We start from the raw sequence: 25,618 nt of genomic DNA, 5'->3' as shown, positions 1-25,618 counted from the left end.
CCGCCTCGGAGTACCGTCGGACTTAATTGCCCGTGATTTGGCACGTTTTCAGTGTAAATGGAATCTACTGTTGTGCCATTCTGTCCGTGCTACAGAATGAGGCCGGAGCTCCTCTAGACGTTGTCCCCCGTGCTCTTTTTGATCGCTTTTGAATCGATTGTACGCGAGGAAATAAGGCCTTCATTTGCTGGATAAATGTGGAAACACATGGCGATTGTTTGAGTAGCCGCGTTTACAGAGGAGTCGTAATTATTTTCTGGCCGGGCAACAAAAGAGGGGCCATCGTCGAGAGGCCTCCTTCGCACTGCGCTTTTGTCCTCATGCTTCTTCTTGTCATCTGCCGAGCCCTTCATCTGATCACCATCAGGCAAACAGCTGACGCAAAGAGGCCGAAGTGGGAGATCTGCTGTTCGGCTCGGGCTTATAGCGGTCTGAGTGGCACTGACCGAGGCTCCCGATAAATACAGGGCTCCTCCCTTAAACCGCTGATAGAAACCATCAGGACGTCGCGAGGTTCACATGCTGCAGACTTAGCCGCTTATCCTCTAGAACGATACTTTTTCTGCGGCGTTTCATTTAAAGTCCACCGCAGGCAGAATGGTAATCCCCCCCCCCCCCTCATGTGCTGTTTAACTTGCAATGCTAATCGCACTTTGCAGCTGTCTTTGTAAAACTGCATAATGGACCTCTTACTGGACCTACTGGACCTTCCTCATCTATTTTCCCACCTCCCTCCTCTCTTCTTTACTTTTATTTTCTTATCTCCTGTCCCCCGGTGTGTGGACCTTACCCTGACCTCTCAGAACCCAGCATCCTGGAGAGACTTGGACGACGCCCACTCCACACCCTCGGTCGGAACCCCAGGACCATCTAGTGGGGGACACGTCTCTCAGAGCGGCGACAACACCAGTGAACTCGGTAAGAGAGCCCACAGGTCTCCTCCATATCAAAGCTTTGCATTTTCGGTGACCCCTCCGAAGCTCGGGTCCTGCTGTAAGGCCACTCAATAGAATTCTTTCACGAGAGTTCATGTACTCACCTCATCTAACCATGATCTTCAATTGCACATGGGTCATTTTCATATCATTTTTTTGGATCAAGAACGGTAGAGATCTAATTTAGCAGTTTTTTTTTCATGCCGTCTTGCTTTCAAATAGGTCAACGTATCCTGTGCTGAAAGAGCCACGCTTAAAGACCTATTTCCAAAACGTTATCGATGATTTGAAATTTCCGTTATTCAGGGTAAAGGCAGTCCCGATTGACGAAGCAACAGGGGGCGGCCCGTTGAAACGCACTTGTTTTTAGAGCGGTAAAGACAAAAGTGCGTCATGGTAAAGACGGAAACAGCTTCGTAAAAATTGCGCGAGTTGGACAATTTACACGACTTATTCAATCCATGACACTCTTGTCTTCCTGCAACCGTAATAACGGCAAAGACATGCAACAGTTCCGACACGTCCACAAATTCATACATATCCATTCCTATCTCGGGAAGAACCTCATTTTTTTTGTTTTGTTATTGTGGACATGCAAAATGGCTGCCTTGTCACAGATCTCTCTGGTGTATTGCGACAACATAATGAGGCTCTCTCCAGTGGCATGAACGTTAAAGAACAGCGCGAGTGACAAAAACAGGCGTTTTTTTTTTATTTTTTTTTTAAAAGAGAAGCATCGGTGTTAGTTTTCATGGAAAGGGGATATTAAGCAAATCGGAGAAAAATGCTATACATCCAAAAATGGAATTCGCATCTTTAGAAAACATGTTGCAAATCAGGAAACGTAATTTCAAACACCTAACAGTAAAGACATTTTGAAATCCAAAGTTTGAAAAAAAAATAATAATAATAATAATTACTGAACAAATGTTTTTCTTTTCTTTTCTTGGAAACAACGATGACCTTTTGATGGATAACGACTGGCAATAATTCAAATACTCATATCGGTAATACTAATGGATTTTCAAAAGGAAATTAATTCAGTGGGCCATGTCTGTACCATTATTGATCAAATGACTGTATATGAAAATGACCCATATATTTAAAATCAGATTTGGGAGGACGACACTCGCAAAGGTGTTTCCTTGGAATACATTTGTAATATGTATGATTTCAAAAATGCTCTGATGACTCAGAGAAAGTCGGGTGAGAAAGTGACAGAACGAGTTATTGTCGGCAGTGGCAAATAGTTTGAAACATTGTTTTTTTTGTGTGTTTTTTTTACTATAAATTGTACCATCCAAAGAGACTGGTCAAAGTGTTTTTGTTTGTTGGTCTTTTGAGAGGAGATGCTCTTTGAGGAACTTCAGAATGAACTTCTTGTTTTATGGGTTTGTCAATGACGTACTGTACTGTTCCGCTTGTCTTTTAACATTCAACATTGCTCTTCAAATCGAAGCCGAATGTTCTTTTTCGTCCCTCCTGGTTGGCCTGGGCAGCTCGTCACAAATCAGAGCCCTGGGACAGTATTCGAACCAAAAGTGGCTTAATTAATGAAGACCTCTGACAATGGTGTCCTGGCTATGACTCATTTAGCGGCGATAAAGAGATCTCCTAACTGTGCATTTTCTTTCAGTCCGTGGGCCTCGTGTTGCCCGAATATCCCAGCAGTTTGTGTGATTTCCGATGTGCTAATTGGAGGCTATAAGAGTTTTATGGCTTGTTTTTTTTGTTTTGTTTTTTTCTCCCCTTTGACCGCAGTAAAAAAAAAAAAAAATAGAATGGACTTTAAAGCAACTTTCCACCCTCTGCCCATCAGGCATCAATTGGCAGAGCATTGACAAGGACAATGGGAGGATGCTTTGCAAGACAAGAGAAACTGAGAGGATTAAGTAGACAATCAGAAACAGATCACGATCTTTGCTTTGATATGACACCAAACACTTTTAAAAATCACATTGTTAGCTTCATCGAGTTTAGAGGAGCATGTTCTTACTGGATAGTTTTCAGTTGTTTTTTTCCCCCGTCGCTTATCTTAAAGTCAAGCCAGCCCGAGTGTGAATAGCTTCTTTCCTTTAGGCTTTTTTGAGACGACAGTGGGGGAAACCTCAAGGTCCATGGCCTTTTGACCTGGAAAAGAATACATTGAGGATGGGGGTGCAGAATACCCCCCGTGGGGATGTAAGGACAGAGCATTTTATGTATATGAAACAAAGGGAAGAGAGGAGAACAGAATGATCAGAGCTGCGACTGCTGCAGCAGGGCTGGCCATATGCTACACGCCGAGGCTCCCTGGGCCTCGGCTTTATTTTCCGGCCACGATACAGAAGAATCAAACGCAGCACGAGAGACAGAAAGTGCCGTTTAAAAGGCATTCGTAGACCACAGAATTCTGATCCGAAACTTTAACGGCCGGCACGCTCAAATGGATGGTCACTCTTGTCAGACAACATGCATACATTTGCCAATGTCGCCCTGCCCTAACCTGGTGGACAAGCGCAAAACCATTTCACGAAGCTGAGTGAAGTTTTCTTTGGAAACGTGCTCTCAAGCCATACAGGTAACTTAGCAAACCGATGTAGCGGCATTACAACCCCGCAAAAGAAATGTGGACACGTAATGTGATGCCAAACTGAAATTGAAGGATGGATGTGTGTTGCGTCCAAAATACGATATGTCACGTTAGCGTAGCGTAGTGACATGTGGAAGCGACACTGAACATCACAGCGGCCACAAACCTAACCACGATAGTCGGGACATCTCAAGTCATTCGATATACCTGTGTCAGTGACTCACATTTTCTTTATTTGCCCAATATTTACCTAAACTGAACCAGATGCATTGACCTTGCTAAATGTGTCACATTTTGACCTGAAGAAACGTAACGTTTTGTGAGTTTATTGCTGTGATTGTCTGTTACTGCCTTTTTGAATTTATCATGTCAAGCAATATGGGTGACTCAATCTCATATGTATATTTTATCCGTCCATCCTTCCATCCATTTTCAGTATGGGTGGGCTGCAGCCTATCCCAGCTGACCTTGGGTGATAGTGGTAAAAAATAAGAACAATTATTTTGAAATTTGTTTTGCCATGTCAAAGAAAAACACAAGTTGAAGGGTTTTCTGCAGCTGTGGGGAGATTTCCTGAATGGGTGAAGTCACAATTGCCGAATAGGAGGGAGTCAGAGGAGGGACTAAGTCACAAGTAAGGCTCAAGTCCCGAGTCAATTCCCAAGTCAAGACGGGCAAGTCCCAAGTCAAAGTCGCAAGTTGTACACCTTGAGTTTCGAGTCCTTTCGAGTCATTCTGACAACAAAGACATAATATGTTAATATATGTAATATTTCTTCATGTATATTTCTATATTTAATATATATCATATTTTTATTATCCATCCATCCATTTTCTTCCACTTATCCGAGGTCGGGCCATGGGGGCAGCGGCTTAAGCAGGGAAGCCCATACTTCCTTCTCCCCGGGCCACTTCGTCCAGCTCTTCCGGGGGAATCCCAAAGTGTTCCCAGGCCAGCTGACAGACATAGTCTCTCCAGCGTGTCCTGGATCGTCCCTGGGGCCTCCTCCCAGTGGGATGTGCCCGGAACACCTCACCAGAGAGGTGAGGGTGTGACCTCCAGGGTGAAAGTGAAATTCTGGAAGGAGCTAGACGAAGTCGTTCTGAGCATCCCAGACACAGAGAGAGAGAGTCTTGATGGGTGCAGATTTTAATGGACATGTTGGTGAAGGAAACAGGGGTGATGAAGAAGTGATATGTAAGTACGGCATCCAGGAAAGGAACTTGGAGGGACAGATGGTGGTCGACTTTGCAACAAGGATGCAAATGGCTGTAGCGAACACATTTTTCCAGAAGAGGCACGAACATAGGGTGACCACCAAGAGCGGAGGTCGAAGCACGCAGGTGGATTACATCTTGTGCAGACGATGTCATCTGAAGGAGGTTACCGACTGTAAGGTAGCGGTAGGGGAGAGTGTGGCGACACAGCATAGGATGGTGGTGTGTAAGAGGACTCTGGTGGTGGGGAGGAAGATGAGGAAGACAAAGGCAGAGCAGAGAACCGTGTGGTGGAAGCTGAGACGGGACGAGTGTTGTGCAGCTTTTCGGGAAGAGCTGAGACAGACTCTCGGTGGACGGGAGGAGCTTCCAGAAGACTGGACCGCTCCGGCCAAGGTGATCAGAGAGGCAGGCAGGAGAGTACTTGGTGGTGGAACCTCACAGTACAGGAAATCATACAAGGAAAAAGGTTAGCTAAGAAGAAGTTGGACACTGAGAGGACTGAGGAGAGGTGAAAGAAATACACTGAGATGCGACACAGGGCAAAGGTAGAGGTGGCATAGGCCAAACAAGAGGCATATGATGACATGTATGGCAGGTTGGCCACTAAAGAAGGAGAAAAGGATCTATACAGGCTGGCCAGACAGAGGGATAGAGATGGGATGTGCAGCAGGTTAAGGTAATTAAGCAGAGAGATGGAAATGTGTTGACTGGTGCCAGCAGTGTGCTGGATAGATGGGAAGAATACTTTGAGGAGTTGATGAATGAGGAAAATGTAGTAAAATGTAGTAGAAGAGGCAAGTGTGTTGGAAGGGGGAAGTTATAATGGCATTAAAGAGGATGAAAAATGGAAAGGCAGTCGGTCCTGATGACATTCCTGTGGAGGTATGGAAGCATCTAGGAGAGGTGGCTGTGGAGTTTTTGACCAGCTTGTTCAATAGAATTCTAGCGTGTAAGAAAATGCCTGAGGAATGGAGGAAAAGTGTGCTGGTGCCCAATTTTAAGCACAAGGGTGATGTGCAGAGCTGTGGGAAATATAGAGGAATAAAGTGGATGAGCCACACAATGAAGTTATGGGAAAGAGTAATGGAGGCTCGACTCATGACAGAAGTGAGTATTTGCGAGCAACAGTATGGTGTCATGCATAGAAAGAGTACCACTGATGCATGATTAGTATTGAGGATGTTGATGGAAAAGTACAGAGAAGGTCAGAAGGAGCTACATTGTGTCTTTGTGGATCTAGAGAAAGCCTATGACAGAGTACCCAGAGAGGAACTGGGGTACTGCGTGCGGAAGTCTGGAGTGGCAGAGAAGTATGCTAGAATAATACAGGACATGTACGAGGGCAGCAGAAGTGGTGAGGTGTGCTGTAGGTGTGACAGGCGAATTTAAGGTGGAGGTGGGACTGCATCAGGGATCAGCCCTGGGCCCCTTCCTGTTTGCAGTGGTGATGGATAGGCTGACAGATGAGGTTAGACTGGAATCCCCGTGGACCGTGATGTTTGCAGATGACATTGTGATCTGCAGTGAAAGCAGGGAGCAGGTGAAGGAACAGTTAGAAAGATGGAGGCATCCACTGGAAAGCAGAGGAATGAAGATTAGACAGAATATATGTGCATGAATGAGAGGGGTGGGGGTGGGGAGAGAGTGAGACTCCAGGGACAAGAGATAGCAAGGGTGGAGGACTTCAAATCATTGGGGTCAACTGTCCAGAGTAATGGTGAGTGTGGTCAGGAAGTGAGGAAATGGGTCCAAGCAGGTTGGAACGGGTGGAGGAAAGTGTCGTTTTTTGTTGTTGTTGTTGACAGAAGAGTCTCTGCTAGGATGAAGGGCAAAGTTTATAAAACAGTGGTGAGGCCAGCCATGATGGACGTATTAGAGACAGTGGCACTGAAGAGACGACAGGAAGCAGAGCTGGAGGTGGCGGACATGAAGATGTTGAGGTTTGCTCTCGGAGTGACCTGGTTGGATAAAATTAGAAATGAGCTCATCAGAGGGACAGCCGAGGTTCGATGTTTTGGAGACAAAGTTAGAGAGAGCAGACTTCGATGGTTTGGACACGTCCAGAGGAGAGATAGTGAGTATATTGGTAGAAGGGTGATGAGGATGGAGCTGCCAGGCAGTAGTGCTAGAGGAAGACCAAAGAGAAGGTTGAGGGATGTCGTGAGGGAAGACATGAGGGCAGTTGGTGTTCGAGAGGAGGATGCAGGAGGTAGGCCGACATGAAAAAGGATGACACACTGTCGGAACCCCTATCGGGACAAGCCGAAAGGAACAAAATAAGATCCGCAATGTTGTTCTTTGGGTCATGACCCACAGCTTGTGACCATAGATGAGGGTAGGAATGTAGATCAATTGGTAAATTGAGAGTTTCGCCTTTTGGCTTAGTTCCTTATTTACCACGACAGACCGATACAGAGTCCACATCACTGCAGACGCCTCATCGATCCGCTTGTTAATCTCCCACTCCATTCTTCCCTCATTCGTGAACAATACCGCGAGATACTTGAACTCCTCTACTCGGGGCAGGATCTCCTTGAACTGCGGTCTAGATTGTCCTGGTGCCAATAGAAATCCTCCAGAAGAATGAGGGAGTACCCAGCAGGGGTGCATCTCCAGCACCCCCTCTATGCACGAGGCACCGAGACATGGGACAATATATATGTCCACACTTGCTTGGCGCCTCTCACCATGGGGCACTCCAGAGTGGAAGATAGTCCAACAGTTCTCAAGAAGAATGGGACCGCAGCCCAAGCTGTGGGTCGAGGCGAGCCCGACTATATCCAGTCGAAATTTCTCGACCTCCCACACGGGCTCAGGCTCTTTCCCTGGCAGAGAGGTGACGTTCCATGTCCCTAGAGCTAGCTTCTGTAGCCGAGGATCGGACCACCTTCGTCCACCGCCCAGCTCATGTTGCACCCGACCCCCTTTGGCCCCTCCCACATGTGGTGGTGAGCAAATAAGAATGGGGACCCACCTTGCCTTTTCGAGCTATGCCTGGTCAGGCCCCATGGGTGCAGGCCCAGCAACCAGGCACTCACCATCGAACCCCACCTCCAGGCCTGGCTCCAGAAGGGTGGTGATCCGTGGAAAATGAAGTCCAAGTGTTTTTCTCATCATAAGGGGTCCTTTGAGCCATACTAGAGCCAATATATATATTTTTTCATATACAGTGGGTATGGAAAGTATTCAGACCCCCTTAATTTTTTCACTCTTTGTTATATTGCAGCCATTTGCTAAAATCATTTGTTAAATTTTTATCCTCGGTAATGTACACACAGCACCCCGTATTGACAGAAAAAATTTGAATTGTTGACATTTTTTCAGCTTTATTAAAAAAGAAAAACTGAAATATCACAGAGCCATAAGTATTCAGACCCTTTGCTCAGTATTTAGTAGAAGCACCCTTTTGAGCTAATACACCCATGAGTCTTTTTGGGAATGATGCAACAAGTTTTTCACGCCTGGATTTGGGGATCCTCTGCCATTCCTCCTTGCAGATCCTCTCCAGTTCTGTCAGGTTGGATGGCGAACGTTGGTGGACAGACATTTTCAGGTCTCTCCAGAGATGCTCAATTGGGTTTAAGTCAGGGCTCTGGCTGGGCCATTCAAGAACAGTCACGGAGTTGTTCTATAGCCACTCCTTTGTTATTTTAGCTGTGTACTTAGGGTCACTGTCTTGTTGGAAAGTGAACCAGCGGCCCAGTCTGAGATCGTGAGCACTCTGGAGAGAAGGCTTTCGTCCAGGATATCCCTGTGCTTGGCCGAATTAAACTTTTCCTTCGATTGCAACCAGTCGTCCTGTCCCTGCCTGCAGCTGCAAAACACCCCCACAGCGTGATGCTGCCACCACCACGCTTCACTGTTGGGACTGTATTTATATTGGACAGGTGATGAGCAGTGCCTGGTTTTCTCCTCATGTACCGCTTGGAATTAAGGCCGAAAAGTTTCGTCTTGGTCTCATCAGACCAGAGAATCTTATTTCTCACCATCTTGGAGACCTTCAGGTGTTTTTTATGAGCAAACTCCATGCGGGCTTCCATGTGTCTTGCACTGAGGAAAGGCTTCCATCGTGCCACTCTGCCATAAAGCCCCGACTGGGGGAGGGCTGCAGTGACGGTTGACTTTCTAGAACTTTCTCCCATCTCCCGACTGCATCTCTGGAGCTCAGCCACAGTGATCTTTGGGTTCTTCTTTACCTCTCTCACCAAGGCTGTTCTCCCCCCCATTGCTCATTTTGGCCAGACGGCCAGCTCTAGGAAGGGTTCTGGTCGTCCCAAACATCTTCCATTTAAGGATTATGGAGGCCACTGTGCTCTTAGGGCCCTTAAGTGCAGCAGAAACGTTTTTGTAACCTTGGCCAGATCTGTGCCTTGCCACAATTCTGTCTCTGAACTCTTCAGGCAGTTCCTTTGCCCTCATGATTCTCATTTGCTCTGACATGCACTGTGAGCTGTAAGGTCTTATGTAGACAGGGGTGTGGCTTTCCTAGTCAACTCTAATCAGTGTCATCAAACACAGCTGGACTCCAATGAAGGTGTAGAACCATCTCAAGGATGATTAGAAGAAATGGACAGCACCCGAGTTAAATGTATGAGTGTCACAGCAAAGGGTCTGAATACTTATTTATGGCTGTGTGATATTTCAGTTTTTCTTTTTGTAATAAATCTGCAAAAACCTCAACAATTCTGTTTTTTTTTCTATCAATATGGGGTGCTGTGTGCACATTAATGAGGAAAATGAACGGAAATGATTTCAGCAAATGGCTGCAATATAACAAAGAGTCAACAATTTCAAGGGGGCTGAATACCTTCCGCACCCACTGTATTTAAAAATTGATATTTATTTGTCAAAATTAATTGGACAAAAATCCATTAAACCTTTATAAGAAATCTAAGGGGCTGATAACAAATTCTGCACCTTCAAAGTCAATCGTCTGGGGGGTTGGGGTGCTTAGTTTTTACCGCTTCAAAACCGATCGATAGTATTCTATGAAAAATGCTATGCTAGGACTTTTTCTCATTTTATTGCTGAAGTGACATTAAAAACACCTGTCACAAATGAGATGTTGCATCTCATTGATGTTGTGCTTCATGTCGGATAGATGCTAGCTGTGTGCTGATCCGTAAATGAAGTGAACCAAAAACGGAGCATACGACTGATTTTTGACAACACTGCACCGGACTAAATCAGACTGTAATGAATTGGAAGCCCAGACAGCGCACGGCCATCCCACTATTTGTGCGATCGCTCACAAATCTAGCTGCTAATGCTAACGAATGCAAGCCTATGATGTCAAGCTGCACGATTTCCACAATGCAATGTGTTTTTTGTGTGTAATAATTCATGTTAACGTCCTGATGAAGATTAGCCGAAGTAAAACAAAATATGTGTGCACGAATGAGCGGGATGGAGGGGGAAGAGTGAGGCTACAGGGAGAAGAGATGGCAAGGGTGGAGGACTTGAAATACTTGGGGTCAACCGTCCAGCGCAATGGTGAGTGTGGTCAGGAAGTGAAGGAACGGGTCCAAGCAGGTTGGAAAGGGTGGAGGAAGGTGTCAGGTGTGTTATGAGACAGAAGAGTCTCTGCGAGGATGAAGGGCAAAAGTTTATAAAACAGTGGTGAGGCCAGCCATGATGGACGGATGAGAGACAGTGGCACTGAAGAGACGACAGCGAGCAGAGCCGGAGGTGGCGGACATGAAGATGTTGCGGTTCTCTCTCGGAGTGACCGGGTTGGATAAAATTAGAAATGAGCTCATCAGAGGGACGGCCGAGGTTGGATGTTTTGGAGACAAAGTTGGAGAGAGCAGACTTGGATGGTTTGGACCCGTCCAGAGGAGAAATAGTGAGTATATTGGTAGAAGGGTGATGAGGATGGAGCTGCCAGGCAAGAGAGCGAGAGGAAGACCAAAGAGAAGGTCGATGGATGTCGTGAGGGAAGACATGAGGGCAGTTGGCGTTAGCGAGGAGGATGCAGGAGATAGGCCGACATGGAAAAGGTTGACGCGCTGTGGCGACAAGCCGGAAGGGAAAGAAGAGGAAGAAGGACGTTAACGTCCTTATTGTTACGTTAATTGCCTTTGTCTGTTCTGTGTATTTTACTAGCACTTCGTGGAATCTGTTCCTGATTTAACCGTCCTATTTAATTTGTGATTTATGTTACACTGTTTTTGTTGTTGTTGTGTTTTTAAAAAAATGAAACCATTACTTTCGGTAGTGTGGGAAAGAGTGACCTCCTAGGCATTTCCTCTACTTGAATGTGCCCATCGGGGGATTTACTGTTAATAGAAAATAACCTCAAATTCAGTTGTAGTATAAATATTGTGGGACATTGTCACCTGAGAAATGTCCGTTGTAATGATCAACATTATGTTCAAGTCCGAGTCGAGTTGCAAGTCTTTTAACATTATGTGGAGTCTAAAGTCATCAAATTCATGGCTCGAGTCCAAGTCATGTGACTCGAGTCCACTCGACTGTATATTCATTCGATACTATAAAAAAAACAAAACCTGTAGAATCTACCAAATAAATGTAGGGTAAGAATTTCCAGCCGCTTTGATTGGGTATATTTATTTAAAATAATATATTTTGGGTCAAGATCACCCTTAGGTATGAAATACTTAAGTCGATCGATTAAAGTTGACCTCGGATTTCTGATGACATTATTTTATGAGTACTACAAATAAATTTGGCGCGAGGGTCAAACCCACAATCTTCAGGTTAGAGGTCGACCACTCTACCACCTGAGCCATCTCGCATTGATGGCCTGATGTGTCGCCTGACGACGAACGCGCATACACTCGACTCGTGTGTGTGTGTGTGTATACTCGGCTGCATGTGCGGTGCACCGCATTCTCGTCCAACGCCAGTGTGTCGCCTCACGGATACGCTTCTGGGGGGAAAAAAAGGTCATCGATTCCCATAAACACACTCCTTAACCTTGTGGAAGCCTTTCCAGAAGAGTTTAAGATGTTATAAGTGCAGAGGGTGGTTCAATGTCATCTTAAACTCAAGGGATTAATTCCTATCTGAGTGAAGGCAGGTAAGAGAATACTTTTGACAATATATTGGATATTATTTCGAGTCACCCAGTTAAAGTGACTGCAAACTCTTACCCTGCATTTATTGGGTAGATTTTATAGTTGTTTTTTAAATTTTATGGTTTATATTCATTCACATGTACAATGTACAATGTGAATTCAGTTTTGTGATCGTTCGAGCTATGAAGCAAACTTTCAAGTTTGTGTTTCTCCATAGGAATTCCTTTTTCAGAGCGAACTCCGGTTCCAACGACCTCCTCTAAAATAGGGCAAACGATAAAAATAATTCCCAAATCTTTTTTTTCCTATGAGTAACTATTGCAGCAAATGCTTGTCTTATCTTTACAGCACCGAGAGGAGTAACTCCCCCCATGTTCTGCCAGCACCGACCGACCACGCGTGATGTCGTTTGGGACCGCGGCGGTCGTGGCAATTGGCTTAATGCCCTGGCTTAACCACAGGAGAACGATCCCATCCACGAGTGGCTGGTGGTCGGGCTTCTGGCCGCCTGCTTCTCTGCGGCCTCCCAGCCTTCGGTTGTTTCCTTGTAAACTGTGCGATATGCAAAGGGGACTCCCTTTGATACCTCAACCCCCAGGGTTGACCGCAGCTAAGGGGGCTGAGCTATCTGAGGAATGTTCGGAAGGAGTCTGGGGGAGGACAAGGAGCAGCTTCAAATGTCCATCACAAAGAGGGAGATCAAACAAAAGGCAGAACAGAGACAGGTCGAAAAGATTGTGTATAATTCTATTGAAAAATGTATTGCGAGGAACAGGATGTGTTGAATTTTTCTGTCAGACTCAAAGCCAGAAGTAAGGAAGATGGAATGGGTCATGGGAGGGGTGCTGACATGTCATTGACGTCACAGCGTCACTGTTACCCGGCGCTGATGTCCTGGCTGCGTGCGTGTTCTAAAAAGGAGGGGGAGGGTGGGTGGGGGGGGAGTCTGAGTGAAGGAGGTGGGATTGAGGGTGAGGGAGATGGAAAGAAATACGTGTTTAGTGGTCACATTTCTATTGTTAGGTTCGATACTCTCACACACGTGCGTGTGTGTGTGTGCGTGTGAGACTGTTGGCTTAATAACACCTAATTACACCACTAATGACATTGTCGTTTATTATGTTTTTATATTGATATTGTACAATACATTGCAGTCACTGATGGCGTCGTGGTCCACTCGGCTGACTTTGGTGCGGGCAAGCGCGGGTTCCGTTCCCACTCAGTGACGGTTGTCCGTGTCTGTTATGCGCCCTGGCGGCTGACTGGCGACCAGTTCGGGGGGTGTAGGGTTCGGTTTCGCCCGAAGTCAGCTGGGATAGGCCCCGGCGCCCCGTGACCCTAACCGGGATAAGCGGTGTTGAGAATGGATGGATGGACAATACATTGCTATTGGCTTTCAAGGGGTTGGAACGGATTCGTGGCATTTCGATTCATTACAACGGGGACATTTGAATTGAGTTATGCGCTTGGTCACGTCACAAATTCAACTACGACTTCTCTCTTTTTTTTTTTTTAATATCGTTAATCATGCGAGGTTTTCACTGCTTACCTTTTGCTCCCGTTTTTATTCCAGTTGGCAAAAAATGCTTGACTTGGCTTGAAATGTCAGATCCCAGCACAGAGGTTTTCCCTGAGACTTGGAAACAGTCCAGAATGCTCCATTTGGAGCTGTGCATCACGCCTAATAAGGGAAAGAGCCGGTTGGCGTCACTGATGATGGATCAGGGACCTGCTGAGCTCATTAGATAGGCGTGCTGGCTTTGCATCGCTGATGCAAATGGGGTACGGCAATCGGTTCTGCTAAGTGCTCCCCACTTTGTCTTTTTCACACCCTATCCACTGACCGCTCGTCACACCGTAGCAGTGTTTGAAAGAGGAAGAAATCATGCTGGAGCCTGTCCCAGCTGATGCTGGGCGAGTGGCGGCGTACACCCTTGAACTGGTAATATGATATGATTAAATAATAATGCAAAATGAAATGTTCTTCTCTTTTGTCTTCCTCACATCCCAGTTACAATTGCCTCCATTTTGCCAAATGAACCGTTTAGTCTCCAGGAAAAAGCATCACGAATGTCAGCCGGAGGATCGAAAGTCTCACGATATTTTGGAATGTTTGCTGTGTCGAATAAAAGGCTATGCAGACAGTGTCGATATATCACTGCTGAAAAGAGCGGTAAAGGGTGCAAAAAGGGCAAGACTCTTCCTCATATCTTAGGGTGCTGCTTTTTTGTGTATGTTTTTCTTCATCGCCCCAGGGCAATACTCCAGCCATGCCTGCAGTCATGCCCACCCCATTCACCTCCACCCTCCAGTGTCACGCGCTCCACACTGGCAGGCAGTGTGGAGCGCCGCCTGATTGGGTGGGTGCGTAAGATAGAGTAATGGGAGGCGGGGGGGGGGGGGGGATGAGAGCAGGGGCTCGGCAGAATTGCACGGGTGTACGACTTTGAGACTGAACCGTCACACACTGCTTAGATTGGCTGAGTTGCCAGGGAGCAGTCAGAAGCGATTAGTGTTGCAGAAGATCTGCCCTGCGGCTTTCTCCTCTCCGCAGCGCGAGAAAGAGGGATGAGGCAGGAAGAGAAGAGGAGGTAGACCAGGGTGAAGTGGGGAGGGGGAGGGGGGGGGGGTGACATGCCATACATAGAGGTAATTAGTCTGAGCCAAGGCTCTCTCTTTCTTTCCTTCTTTACGTTTTTTTGGTTTTGGTTTACACGACAACTGACAAGGAGTCAAAGAGCCGCAATGGATAAGCCGATACAGAGGAGGGGCCAAACAAGATAGAATTTTTGAGACCCATGCCGATTCCGATATTTGGCAGAAAGAAATTCCGATGAATTCGAAAACATATGACTAAAATGACTTCTGTTTTGATCCCTTCGCACTTCTGACACCAAACATAGGAATTACAGGCAGAGCATTTGACTGTGTTGCAACACATTGCCCTTTAGTATTTGTTGAATTTTGCAACAGAGGAGTTTTGAAGTACAAAAACATGCAAAAAAAAAGCATTGACGGATGCATTTTTCTTAAGATTTAAGCCATAAGTGCATGCAATAAATAAGCAAAGTAATGAGTAAACATGAGGCGTGATGCCCTTTTACAGTGAAGCACATTATTTCTACTCCATTCTTGTCTTTGCCGTGAAGTGATGACATGGAAAATAAAAACCAGAGACACCTTTGTCAGATGTAAAAACAACTTTGAAAGAGTTGTAGAGTATTTCAATGACGATGTCATAGAATGAGAGAGTTCGACGGCGATCTTTTGGTCTGTTTTCGTTTTGTTCTGTTTTTCCTGTATCTTTGTTTGTTGTATTGTCATTGTCTTGTTATTTTTATTATGTCGTAATGTGTGAAAAAGAACGGGAAAGAAATGTGGCTGATTTTTACCGATTTGAAAAGGGCCGATAAAATCGTCTGGCTGATTAATTGGTCATTTGTAGAATAACACAGTGTATATTTCATTTCAAAACTGAAGCAGTGCACGGGACAATAACTTTTTGAAATTGTTTTAATTATTGATTACATTTTTATTTATTTTTTTTTTTTTTAGAAAAAGCCAATATCCATTCGATATGGATTTTATTTAAAAGCCTATATTGTATTGTATTGTATTGTATTGAATAAAGGACCGAGGCCACGTCATCTCGCTAACTGTCCGTGACTCAGAGATGCGTGCCATCCGTCAAAACTCCCACAATCCCCGATGCCCCCCGCCCCCCATCCATGGTCCACGTCCTTTTTCATGTCAATATTCATTAGCTGAAATATTTATTCATGAATATGGCTTATATAGATGCGCTTGATTGATGCATCGCTAAAAACAAAAAGACATGCTCAGGCAAATCTTAAGAAAAGTAGGGTTTCTGTCCCGCCTCAGGGGAGGAGTCTCTCAGATGCATTATTCACATGCCCTCCAGGCAGGCTTTCAAGGCTACTCTGCCCCGAGGGCAAGAAAAAATAACCACCACTGTTAAAAGTAAATCATCTCGGCTGATACACAATTAATGCCAGAGAGGGAGCAGAGTGGCCCTTGCGCTGCAAAATGGAGAGAGTTGGCAAGCAGGGGCGGAAATCTTTGCTTAGAGGGAAGCCTCCTGCCTTGATCCGTGCCACCTTTCTTCCGAAATCAAACGAGGATGCCGCTAATGGCGGGATCCAGAGACACAGACGATTATGACGCAGGGGTGAGGGTTGGGGGGGGGATGGGCTTTGTTGTTCACTGAACACATGGGAATACAAGGGCGATGAATTGACTGTCCCCGGCCCCGCCAACTCACCCACCCTCATTTTGCCTCAGCACCCAAACATGCACCTCGTGCGCAACTTCTAACAAGACAGCGTTTGATGTTATTGGCTTCGCACTTTGCACACAAATCACACTTCCTTTCTGTTACTCCCCTTTTTCTTCTAAGGGAATCATTAGTCTCATTTCAAATAGCGGTTACAATAACATTACACGTAGCGCAATGCCTGAATGAGCGTTCATTATTTCACGTTGGGCGCACAACTCCTGCAGTCATTACTTCATGTCAAGAGAGTGACTCAGATTGTATTAATAGCTCTTGGTCTTATTGAGCTCCCACACTACAAACTCCTCTTCATTATCCGATGTCCGGGGGAGTCAAACAGAGGTGAGAGGAAGAATCTTGTGTTCCCATTCCGCACAAAAATACAACCTCCTTCTGTGTGGGGTTTTTTTTTTTGGGGGGGGCAGACGAGGATGAAGTCGAGGTATAAGGTTGCAAATGAAATGTCGAGTTCGCAACATGACTCCTCTTGTTTTTTTTGTTTTTTTTTAATCGTAGGAGATGGCCTCGACAATAGCCTAGCATCACCGGGAACAGGAGATGAAGATGACCAGGACAAGAAGAGGCAGAAGAAAAGAGGCATCTTCCCGAAAGTGGCTACAAACATAATGAGAGCGTGGCTATTCCAGCACCTTACAGTAAGAATTGTTCTTCTGTCTATATCACGATTAGCCACTAGAGGGTTCGAGCTCTCCATCGGAAAATTCTCATGCTTCTCGCCTCCTGACCTGAATGAGCATTCACGGTGTTTCCCAAAGGCATCCTGAAACTAAAGCCACATTTCTACCGAAACAACACAGTTCTGTTCGCTTCACCGTTGTATCGGAAAATCTTATCCGCTAAGCATTTCTACCGCAAAGGCTCTGGTTTCATAGAATGCGCAAGTGCGCGTCAGCGTAAAAACCGCCGCATTTTGATTTTCACGCGAGACCCGTGAGCCTATTTGCCCGTTTGTCAGCGTGTTGGCACACCGAGGGCGTGCCCTTGGAGATGCAATTGGCGAAGTGAGATTTTGCTGTCCGAAAGTCTGTCTGAATTTACGCCTATTAGGACCACATCTAAGTTTTGGCATCGGTGCTCTAACACGATTTTCATGAATTTGATCGGGGCAGATAGACAAGCAAGCAAGCTCCTCGGACATCGGTGGTGGATGACAGACTTATTTCAACAGCGGGCATCCAGCCCTCTTAATTATCGTAGAAATCAATTCGTTGAACACATTATTAGTATTATCATCAATGTTATTATTGCAATCATCCCACTTACTGGGCGGCACGCCGCTATGGGGGGAGGTGTAAACGAACGATGGTTGAAGGGGATACAGATACGTGAGGTCCGCAAATATTTGAGTGGTTTCTACTGGCTCATTCTGTATTTAATTAGGGTACCCGCTAACGTTCGACGATCCAGTCACGCGCGGATCTCTGTGTCTTCTCCTGCACGTAGAGACATCTCCAAGCAAGACTATTGCGCTGCGTTTTAAGGGAACCAAAGAAGAACAGGGTTGAAGTCGGCTTCGATGACGCCGACACCGGTGCATACATCCCACTTTTATATGGGTCCACAAAATGACCAAAACCAGGTCTAGCCATCCTCCTTGCGGAGTTACGGCAAGCCCGACGCTGGATTTGTTCATACATACATACTTTTTACTACACAGTACGTGATACAGTTCAAAACGGATCAATCTCTGCCTTTGTCCGCAACATTTTTTAAAAATGCGAATTCTTCCTATTCCAAGGTAGTTGGTGTGGACAGGCTTTTTTTTTGTTTTTGTTTGTTTGTTTTTCAAATTTGTTGTTCATCTTTGATCCACTGTAGAGTGGAGAAAAGACCGGCATGTCAATGTTCATTTTGTAACAACTATTACATGGTTTATACAGATATCGATAGTCTTTTTCGATACTTCACGCTCTCAAACGAGTCGAGTCGTAAGCTCTACGTCAGTGATTCTCAACCAGTGTGCTGGGTCACACCCGTGTGCCGTGAGCAATTATAAAATGTTATGCAATTCTGTTTTTGCCAGCGAGGCATCGTGACAGACACAACAAATACATGCTCTTCTGTTCGATGGCAGGAAGTACATACAGTAATGAATGTATCCACTTTCTGTGAAATGTTGGTTTGTTGGTGTGCCGTGAGGTTTCTCAATTGTAAAACAGGTGCCTTGGCTCCATAAAGGTTGCAAATCACTGCTCTAAGTTCTTTCGTTTATCATAGGCCCACACGGATCCTGTACTAATAGTAATCACGAGCTTGCCAAAGCCCACCTTTATATTTTCCAGATAAAAAAAAAAAGGAAGATAATTGAATTATCCCCTTTCTGTTCTCCATCCTCTTTCAGGTCTAATTTGTTAAGCAAAAGTGTTCGCCGTGGCAGGATGTGCCAATGAAAAGTGTGCAAGGAGACTTTGGCTTCTGAAAGGCCCATTGCAACACCCAAGCGATCAAGCATTCATCAGCTGTTGAGGTTGTGAATGGAGCTGGATTATGTTTTGTCAGAGGTTGCTGTGTGAGGCCTACGGTTGGTCACAGGGTACGGGGCTCCTCCGTCGTAGCCTCATGCTTTTGTCGCCCATTCTGAAGAGACTTGAAAGATCCCCTTCGGGGGAAGCTATAGAGAAAGCAGTTGTAAAGGTTTCGATTCATTATATTGTTCATTATCGTCTCATTAGCCTGGTCAAACTGTTGGTTTCCATGCAACCTTACATTCAAAGACCAATGCCAAACTTTGGATTTGGATCATCACGCCCTGGAAATCCACTGATAGCCTCACTCTCAGAAAGGTAAAATGATTCTTTCCCAAGATGTGTTTGTCTATTCAGGTGATGTTTGTGCAGTCTAGGTACTGTATCTCGATTAGGTCCCATTGAGTTGACAACAGGTTTGCACTATTGGACCATATGAGATATTGCCCTGTACATGAACTTCAGGCGAGAGGCGGGGTACACCCTGAACTGGTTGCCAGCCAATCGCAGAGCACATATAAACAAACAAGCATTCTCGCTCACGTTCACACCTATGGGCAATTTAGAATCCTCAATTAACCTACCCTGCATGCTTTTGGGATGTGGGAGGATACCGGAGTACCCGGAGAAAACCCACGCGGGCACGGGGAGAACATGCAAACTCCACACAGGCGAGGCCGGGATTTGAAGCCCGATCCCCAGAACTGTGAGGTGGATGTGCTAACCGGTCGTCCAACATGCCTGATATGTATATATATATATATATATATTTTTTTTTTTTTTTTAAATTTTTTTTTAGACTAGCGCCGATTGAAGCGGCCCAAGATAGCGAGGGTAACCGCTATTCTTGTCTACTACGACATTTTGCTGCTCCACAGAGCTTTATATTCCAGTCCGGCGACGGCCGCAGATGTGAAAGTCTTCTGTAATTTGGCCAACTGAAAGACGAGCTGCCAAAAACACGTGATTAGCGATGAGTCGTTTTCAAGCGTTAAACGTCGATGCAGAATACAAAAGTCGACTTATCGACGAGTGTGCACATCCAGTATTTTTTAACCAAACCCGAAAAGAAGTTGAAAATGAAGTGCTCGGAAGCTCATCCTTCACTGATGACCACAGGAGGCAGCTGATGGTCTGACAGCAGCAGAATGGTGACTGGCCCACGACCCTGTTCCCACTACATGGGTCACCTCTGTCTGCCATCTGCCGTCCTCCTCCCTCCATCTCCATCGCTGTCTCTCACACACAGAAAGTCAGGCACACGACTCGGCTAGAGGATAGGGGGATGGAGTGAGGTGGGGAGGGGTTGAAGGGTGACGGAGGGCCTGGCCTTACCAGGGCCCCGGACAAAAGACACTATTGTGCCTCTTTACATCCCATCCGATCGTTTGTCAAGCAATGTCGAATAATGTCAAATAATGTCACACAAAGCCACGTGCTTTTAGCCCGAAGTCTTAACGGGGCCAAGCAATGGTCAGGCACTGTTGTTGTTGTTTTTTTAAGAATCCACTTGCACAATCATATCTAGGAATTAGGGCATGTGACAGCCTGTATGAGTTTCACTTTTGCTAATTGGGAATATTAAAATGAATCACTGTTTCTTATCCCCCCACAGCACCCGTATCCCTCAGAGGAACAGAAGAAACAACTTGCACAAGACACAGGCCTCACCATTCTACAGGTTAACAACTGGTAGGTGCCTCGAAAAGCGGTTTTGTGCATTTCAATTCATAGATCATTTTAGACCGGAGACTCTGTAGTCCCAGGATACGCATGTCTGGAAACAGCCCTGGAGCAATGAGTCCCTGCAACTTATCGTCAGGGAGTACATCTTCTGCTCTATGACGGTGGTTGCTTCGCTGTCCCCCTATATTGCAGATTTTATTTGTACAATTTGTACCATATTTTTGTGTTAGCCATTGCTCTTGCTCTCTCTCTCGATATATTAAGTTTCAGCCTGCCACAATAGCAATTTTCTTAGGACGATTTATTTCCCCCCGTACTGACGAGTGGTATGGTGGGATGCTTTGAGGAAGGGTGGTGCTGCCCCGCTGCCCAACACATCCGCACAATTTCAACAAAATCGAAATGCTTTCCTTCCATGTCTATGGCATCTATAGTGTAATCCCTCATAAATGTACCATACATTGTAAAGGCAGCTCTCCAGATTTCATTTAATAGCAACACACATTCAGATCAACAAGCTTGGGAAGCTCTAATGCAGACGTCAATGCATTTAGACTCGTTATGCTGCCTTGGGGATGTGTTCATGAAAAAGCATTGGCAAAGCAGTTAGTCACATTTTAGCCTGTGGCAAAATGTGAATCGATGGATTATTTTTCAAAGTTATGCGACAAGCTTCTAATACACCAAATTTCATCTATGGAAGTGAAGCTTATTATTAGAGAAGTCCCCGGAGGCACAGCGTGGGTTTTCACTTCTTCGAAAACTGCCACATGTAAGGATGGATCCCAAATGTTTGAATTGAAATGATATTTTTTACTCGATGTAAAGCTATGAATGACAGCATGACTGTTACATCAAATTGAGTAATTAAAACATATATATTTTCAAATGAAAACCTGTGATTTTTCTTAACTGAGGAAAATGAGTTTGTTTCAAGCAATTGATTTTGTTCAATGCTCTTATGAAATGGGGAAATTGAAATTATTATGACATACATTTGATTTCCAGGTTCATCAATGCAAGGAGGCGAATAGTCCAGCCTATGATTGACCAGTCCAACAGAGCAGGTAAAATATAGTTTCTACAGCGTTAAACTGATCATAAAGTAAATGATGGAACTGAGTTTGCTATTAAAACCAGTACGAGATGTTGAGACAGTTTATCTTAATTTACAAGCCCAATTCCAATGAAGTTGGGACGTTGTGTTAAACATAAATAACAACAGAATACAATGATTTGCAAATCATGTTCAACCTATATTTAATGGAATACACTACAAAGACAAGATTTTGTTTTTAGCAAGTTCACTTAGAATTAAGGGCAACGTTCATCAACGTACAATTGTAAGGAATTTAGGGATTACATCATCTACGGTCCGTAATATCATCAAAAGGTTCAGAGAATCTGGAGAAATCACTGCACGTAAGCGGCAAGGCCGACAACCGACATGCCCGTGACCTTCGATCCCTCAGGCGGCGCTGCATCAAAAACCGACATCCATGTGTAAAGGATATCACCGCATGGGCTCAGGAAAACTTCAGAAAACCAATGTTAGTAAATTCAGTTCGGCGCTACATCCCTAAATGCAACTTGAAACTATGCAAAGCAAAAGCCATTTATCAACAACACCCAGAAACGCCACCGGCTTCTCTCATCGAAGATGGGCTATACAAAGTGAAAAAGTGTTCCGTGGTTCGACGAGTCCACATTTCAAATTATTTTTGGAAATTGTGGACGTCGTGTCCTCCGGGCCAAAGTGGAAAAGAACCATCCGGACTGTTATGGACGCAAAGTTCAGAAGCCAGCATCTGTGATGGTATGGGGCTGTGTTAGTGCCAATGGCATGGGGAACTTACACATCTGTGAAGGCACCATTCATGCTGAAAGGTACATACGGGTTTTGGAGAAACATATGCTGCCATCCAAGCAACGTCTGCTTATTTCAGCAAGACAATTCCAAAACCACATTCTGCACGTGTTACAACAGCGTGGCTTCGTAGTAAAAGAGTGCGGGTACTAGACTGGCCTGCCTGCAGTCCAGACCTGTCTCTCATTGAAAATGTGCGGCGCATTATGAAGCCTAAAATACGACAAGGGAGACCCCGGACTGTTGAACAGCTGAAGCTGTACGTCAAGCAAGAATGGGAAAGAATTCCACCGACAAAGCTTCAACAATTCGTGTCCTCAGTTCCCAAACGTTTATTGAATGTTGTTCAAAGAAAAGGTGATGTAACACAGTGCTAAATATAACCCTGTCCCAGCTTTTTGAGAATGTGTTGCAGCCATAAAATTCTAAGTTCCTGATGATTTGCTAAAAACAATAACGTTGATAAATTTGAGCATTAAATATCTTGTCTTTGTAGTGTATTCAATTAAATCTAGGTTGAACATGATTTGCAAATCATTATATTCTGTTTTTATTTATGTTTAACACAACGTCCCAACTTCATCGGAATTGGGGTTGTAATTTAGTACGAATAAAAGACAAGGCAAGTTTATTTGTAAAGCACAACTGCTACACAAGGCAATTCTAAATGCTTTACAGTAACATGACAATAAATTGAATTAATGAATTAAAATCAGAGAGTGTCGATAAAATACTTTCAGTTTTCATATGCACGCTGGAAAGAACTGTTTTTAGCCTGGATTTGAACATTGTCAGAGTTGAGGCCTGTCTCATATCTTCTGAAAGATTCTTTCAGATTTTAGCAGCATAAAACTGAAAGACAGCCTTACCGTGTTTACTGACTCTGGGCACCAGCAGGAGACCACTCCCTGAAGTTCTCAGAGCCAGAGAAGGTTCATACGGCTCTACAAACAGGTGTAATGCATGTTTTGTCCGATTGACGTTTTTTTTCTTTTTTCTTCTGTTCTTCTCTCAGTGAGTCAGGGTACAGCTTACAGTCCAGATGGCCAACCAATGGGAGGCTTTGTCCTCGATGGCCAGCAGCATATGGGTCTCCGACCCGGAGGTAAGAAGTCACTCTGTAATTACCCCCAACAATTTTCCATCCATCCATTTTCCTCTGCTTATCCGGGGTCAGGTCGTGGGGGCAGGAGCGTTAGCAGGGAAGCCCAGACTTCCCTCTCTTCGGCCTCTTTATCCAGCTCTTCTGGGGAGACCCCGAGGCGTTCCCAGGCTAGCTGGGAGACTTAGTCTCTCCAGCGTGTCCTGGGTAGTCCCCGGGGTCTCCTCCTGGTGGGACATGCCCAGAACACCTCATCAGGGAGGCGTCCAGTAGGCATCCATCATTCCTGATGAACCATCCTCTCCAGCAACCCTGAACAGACCTTACCAGGGAGGCTGAGGAGTGTTAACGTCCTGTAGTTGAAACACACCCTCCGGGTCTCCTTCTGAAAAAGGGGGACCACCACCCCAATCTGCCAATCCAGAGGCACTGTCCCAGGTGTCCACGCGATGTTGCAGAGGCGTGTCAACCAGGACAGCCCGACAACATCCAGAGCCTTGAGGAACTTCGGGCGAATCTCATCCACCCCCGGGGCCTTGCCCCCAAGGAGCTTTTTAACCAACTCGGTGACCTCAAACCCAGAGATAGGAGAGCCTGCCTCAGAGACCCCAGACTCTGCTTCCTCATCGGAAGGCATGTCAATAGATTGAGGAAGTCTTCAAAGTATTCTCCCCATCGACTCTCAATCTCCCGAGTAAAGGCCGGCAGCGCCTCATCCCCACTATACACAGTGTTGATGGGGCACTGCTTCCCCCTCCTGAGAGGCCGAATGGTGGACCAGAATTTCCTCAAAGCCGTCCGGACGTCGTTCTCCATGGCTCACCGAACTCCTCCCACAGCCGTGTTTTTCAGGAGTGCCACAGGTAGTCACAAATGCCCGATAGTGCCTGATTTTTCATCCCAACCGCTTCACACTTGGTTGTGAACACCGCTAACGAGAGTTGAAGATTACGGCTTGATGAAGCCATCAGAACCACATCACTTGCAAAAAGCAGAGACGTAATACTGACGTCACCGGACCCCCTCAACGCCTTGATTGTGCCGAGAGGTTTTGTTCGTGAAGGTAATTAACAGAATCAGTGACGAAGGGCAGCCTTGGCCGAGTCCAACTCTCACTGGAAAATAGGCTTACTGCTGGTAATGCGGGCCAAACTCTGACACCGATCGTACAGGGACCGAACCGCCCTTATCAGGGGTCTGGTACCCCAAACTCCCGGAGCACCCTCCACAGGACTCCCACTATATGCAGTGTTGATGGTGAACTGCTTCCCCCTCATGAGACGTCAGATGGTGGACCTCAAAGCCGTCTGGAAGTTGCTCTCCATGGCCTTGCCAAACTCCTCTCATGTCCGGGTTTTTGCCTCAGCGACCACCAAAGCTGCGTTCCGCTTGGCTAGCCAGTACACATCAGCTGCCTCTGGAGTCCCACAAGCCAAAAAATCCTGATAGGATTGACGGCATCCCTTACCGTTGGTATCCACCAACAGGTTCAGGGTTTGCCACCACGACAGGCACCGACCACCTTACGGCCACAGCTCCGGTCTGCCACCTCAGGAATGGAGGTGTGGAACATGGTCCACTCAGACTGAATGTCCCCCGAAACGTGAGCAAAGTCAGGAATCCCCCCCCCCCCCTCCACCCCCTCCCCACACACACACCCGAAGGCGGAGGGAGGCTACCCTCTCGTCCACCGGGATGAACCCCAATGTACAGGCGCCAAGCCCGTTGGTATCCACCAACAGGTTCAGGGTTTGCCACCACGACAGGCACCGACCACCTTACGGCCACAGCTCCGGTCTGCCACCTCAGGAATGGAGGTGTGGAACATGGTCCACTCAGACTGAATGTCCCCCGAAACGTGAGCAAAGTCAGGAATCCCCCCCCCCCCCCCCCTCCACCCCCTCCCCACACACACACCCGAAGGCGGAGGGAGGCTACCCTCTCGTCCACCGGGATGAACCCCAATGTACAGGCGCCAAGCCATGGGGCAATAAGTATACCCACACCTGCTCGGCGCCTCTCACCGTGGGCAATTCCAGAGTGGAAGAGAGCGCAACCTCTCTCGAGAGGACTGGTAACAGAGCCCAAGCTGTGTGTGGCGACGAGCCCGACTGTCTCGTCGGAACTTCTCGACTTCATACATCAGCTCGGCTCCTTCACTGCCAGAGAGGTGACGGTCCACGTCCCTAGAGCCAGCTCCTGTAGCTGGGGATGGGACCACCAAGGTCCCTGCATTTGGACACCGCCCAGCTCACACTGCACTCGACCATTATAGCCCCCTGGTGAGCCCATGAAAAAGGGGACCCACGTTACCCTTTTGGCCTGTGCCCAGCCGGGCCCCATGTGGGCCAACCCGGCCACCAGACGCTTGCCTTTGAGCCCCACCTCCAGGCCTGGCTCCAGAGGGGTGGCCCC

General features: G+C 46.2%; 1 protein-coding gene across 1 annotated transcript in view; it reads left to right on the top strand.

The window, feature by feature from the left end:
* meis2b (Meis homeobox 2b) overlaps positions 1-25,618 on the top strand; it is a 39,210-nt gene that overhangs the window by 3,828 nt on the left and 9,764 nt on the right. The window contains exons 7-11 of the mRNA XM_061704148.1: positions 804-918; positions 16,579-16,718; positions 20,164-20,240; positions 21,243-21,301; positions 23,117-23,206. Of these exons, the coding sequence (XP_061560132.1) occupies positions 804-918; positions 16,579-16,718; positions 20,164-20,240; positions 21,243-21,301; positions 23,117-23,206 (481 nt within the window). The remainder of the gene's footprint in view (positions 1-803; positions 919-16,578; positions 16,719-20,163; positions 20,241-21,242; positions 21,302-23,116; positions 23,207-25,618) is intronic.

Source organism: Phycodurus eques, chromosome 18, assembly GCF_024500275.1.
Source record: "Phycodurus eques isolate BA_2022a chromosome 18, UOR_Pequ_1.1, whole genome shotgun sequence".
NCBI lineage: Eukaryota > Metazoa > Chordata > Actinopteri > Syngnathiformes > Syngnathidae > Phycodurus > Phycodurus eques.
The sequence above is the reverse complement of the archived record's forward strand: the minus strand, read 5'-3'. Positions and strand labels throughout refer to the sequence as shown.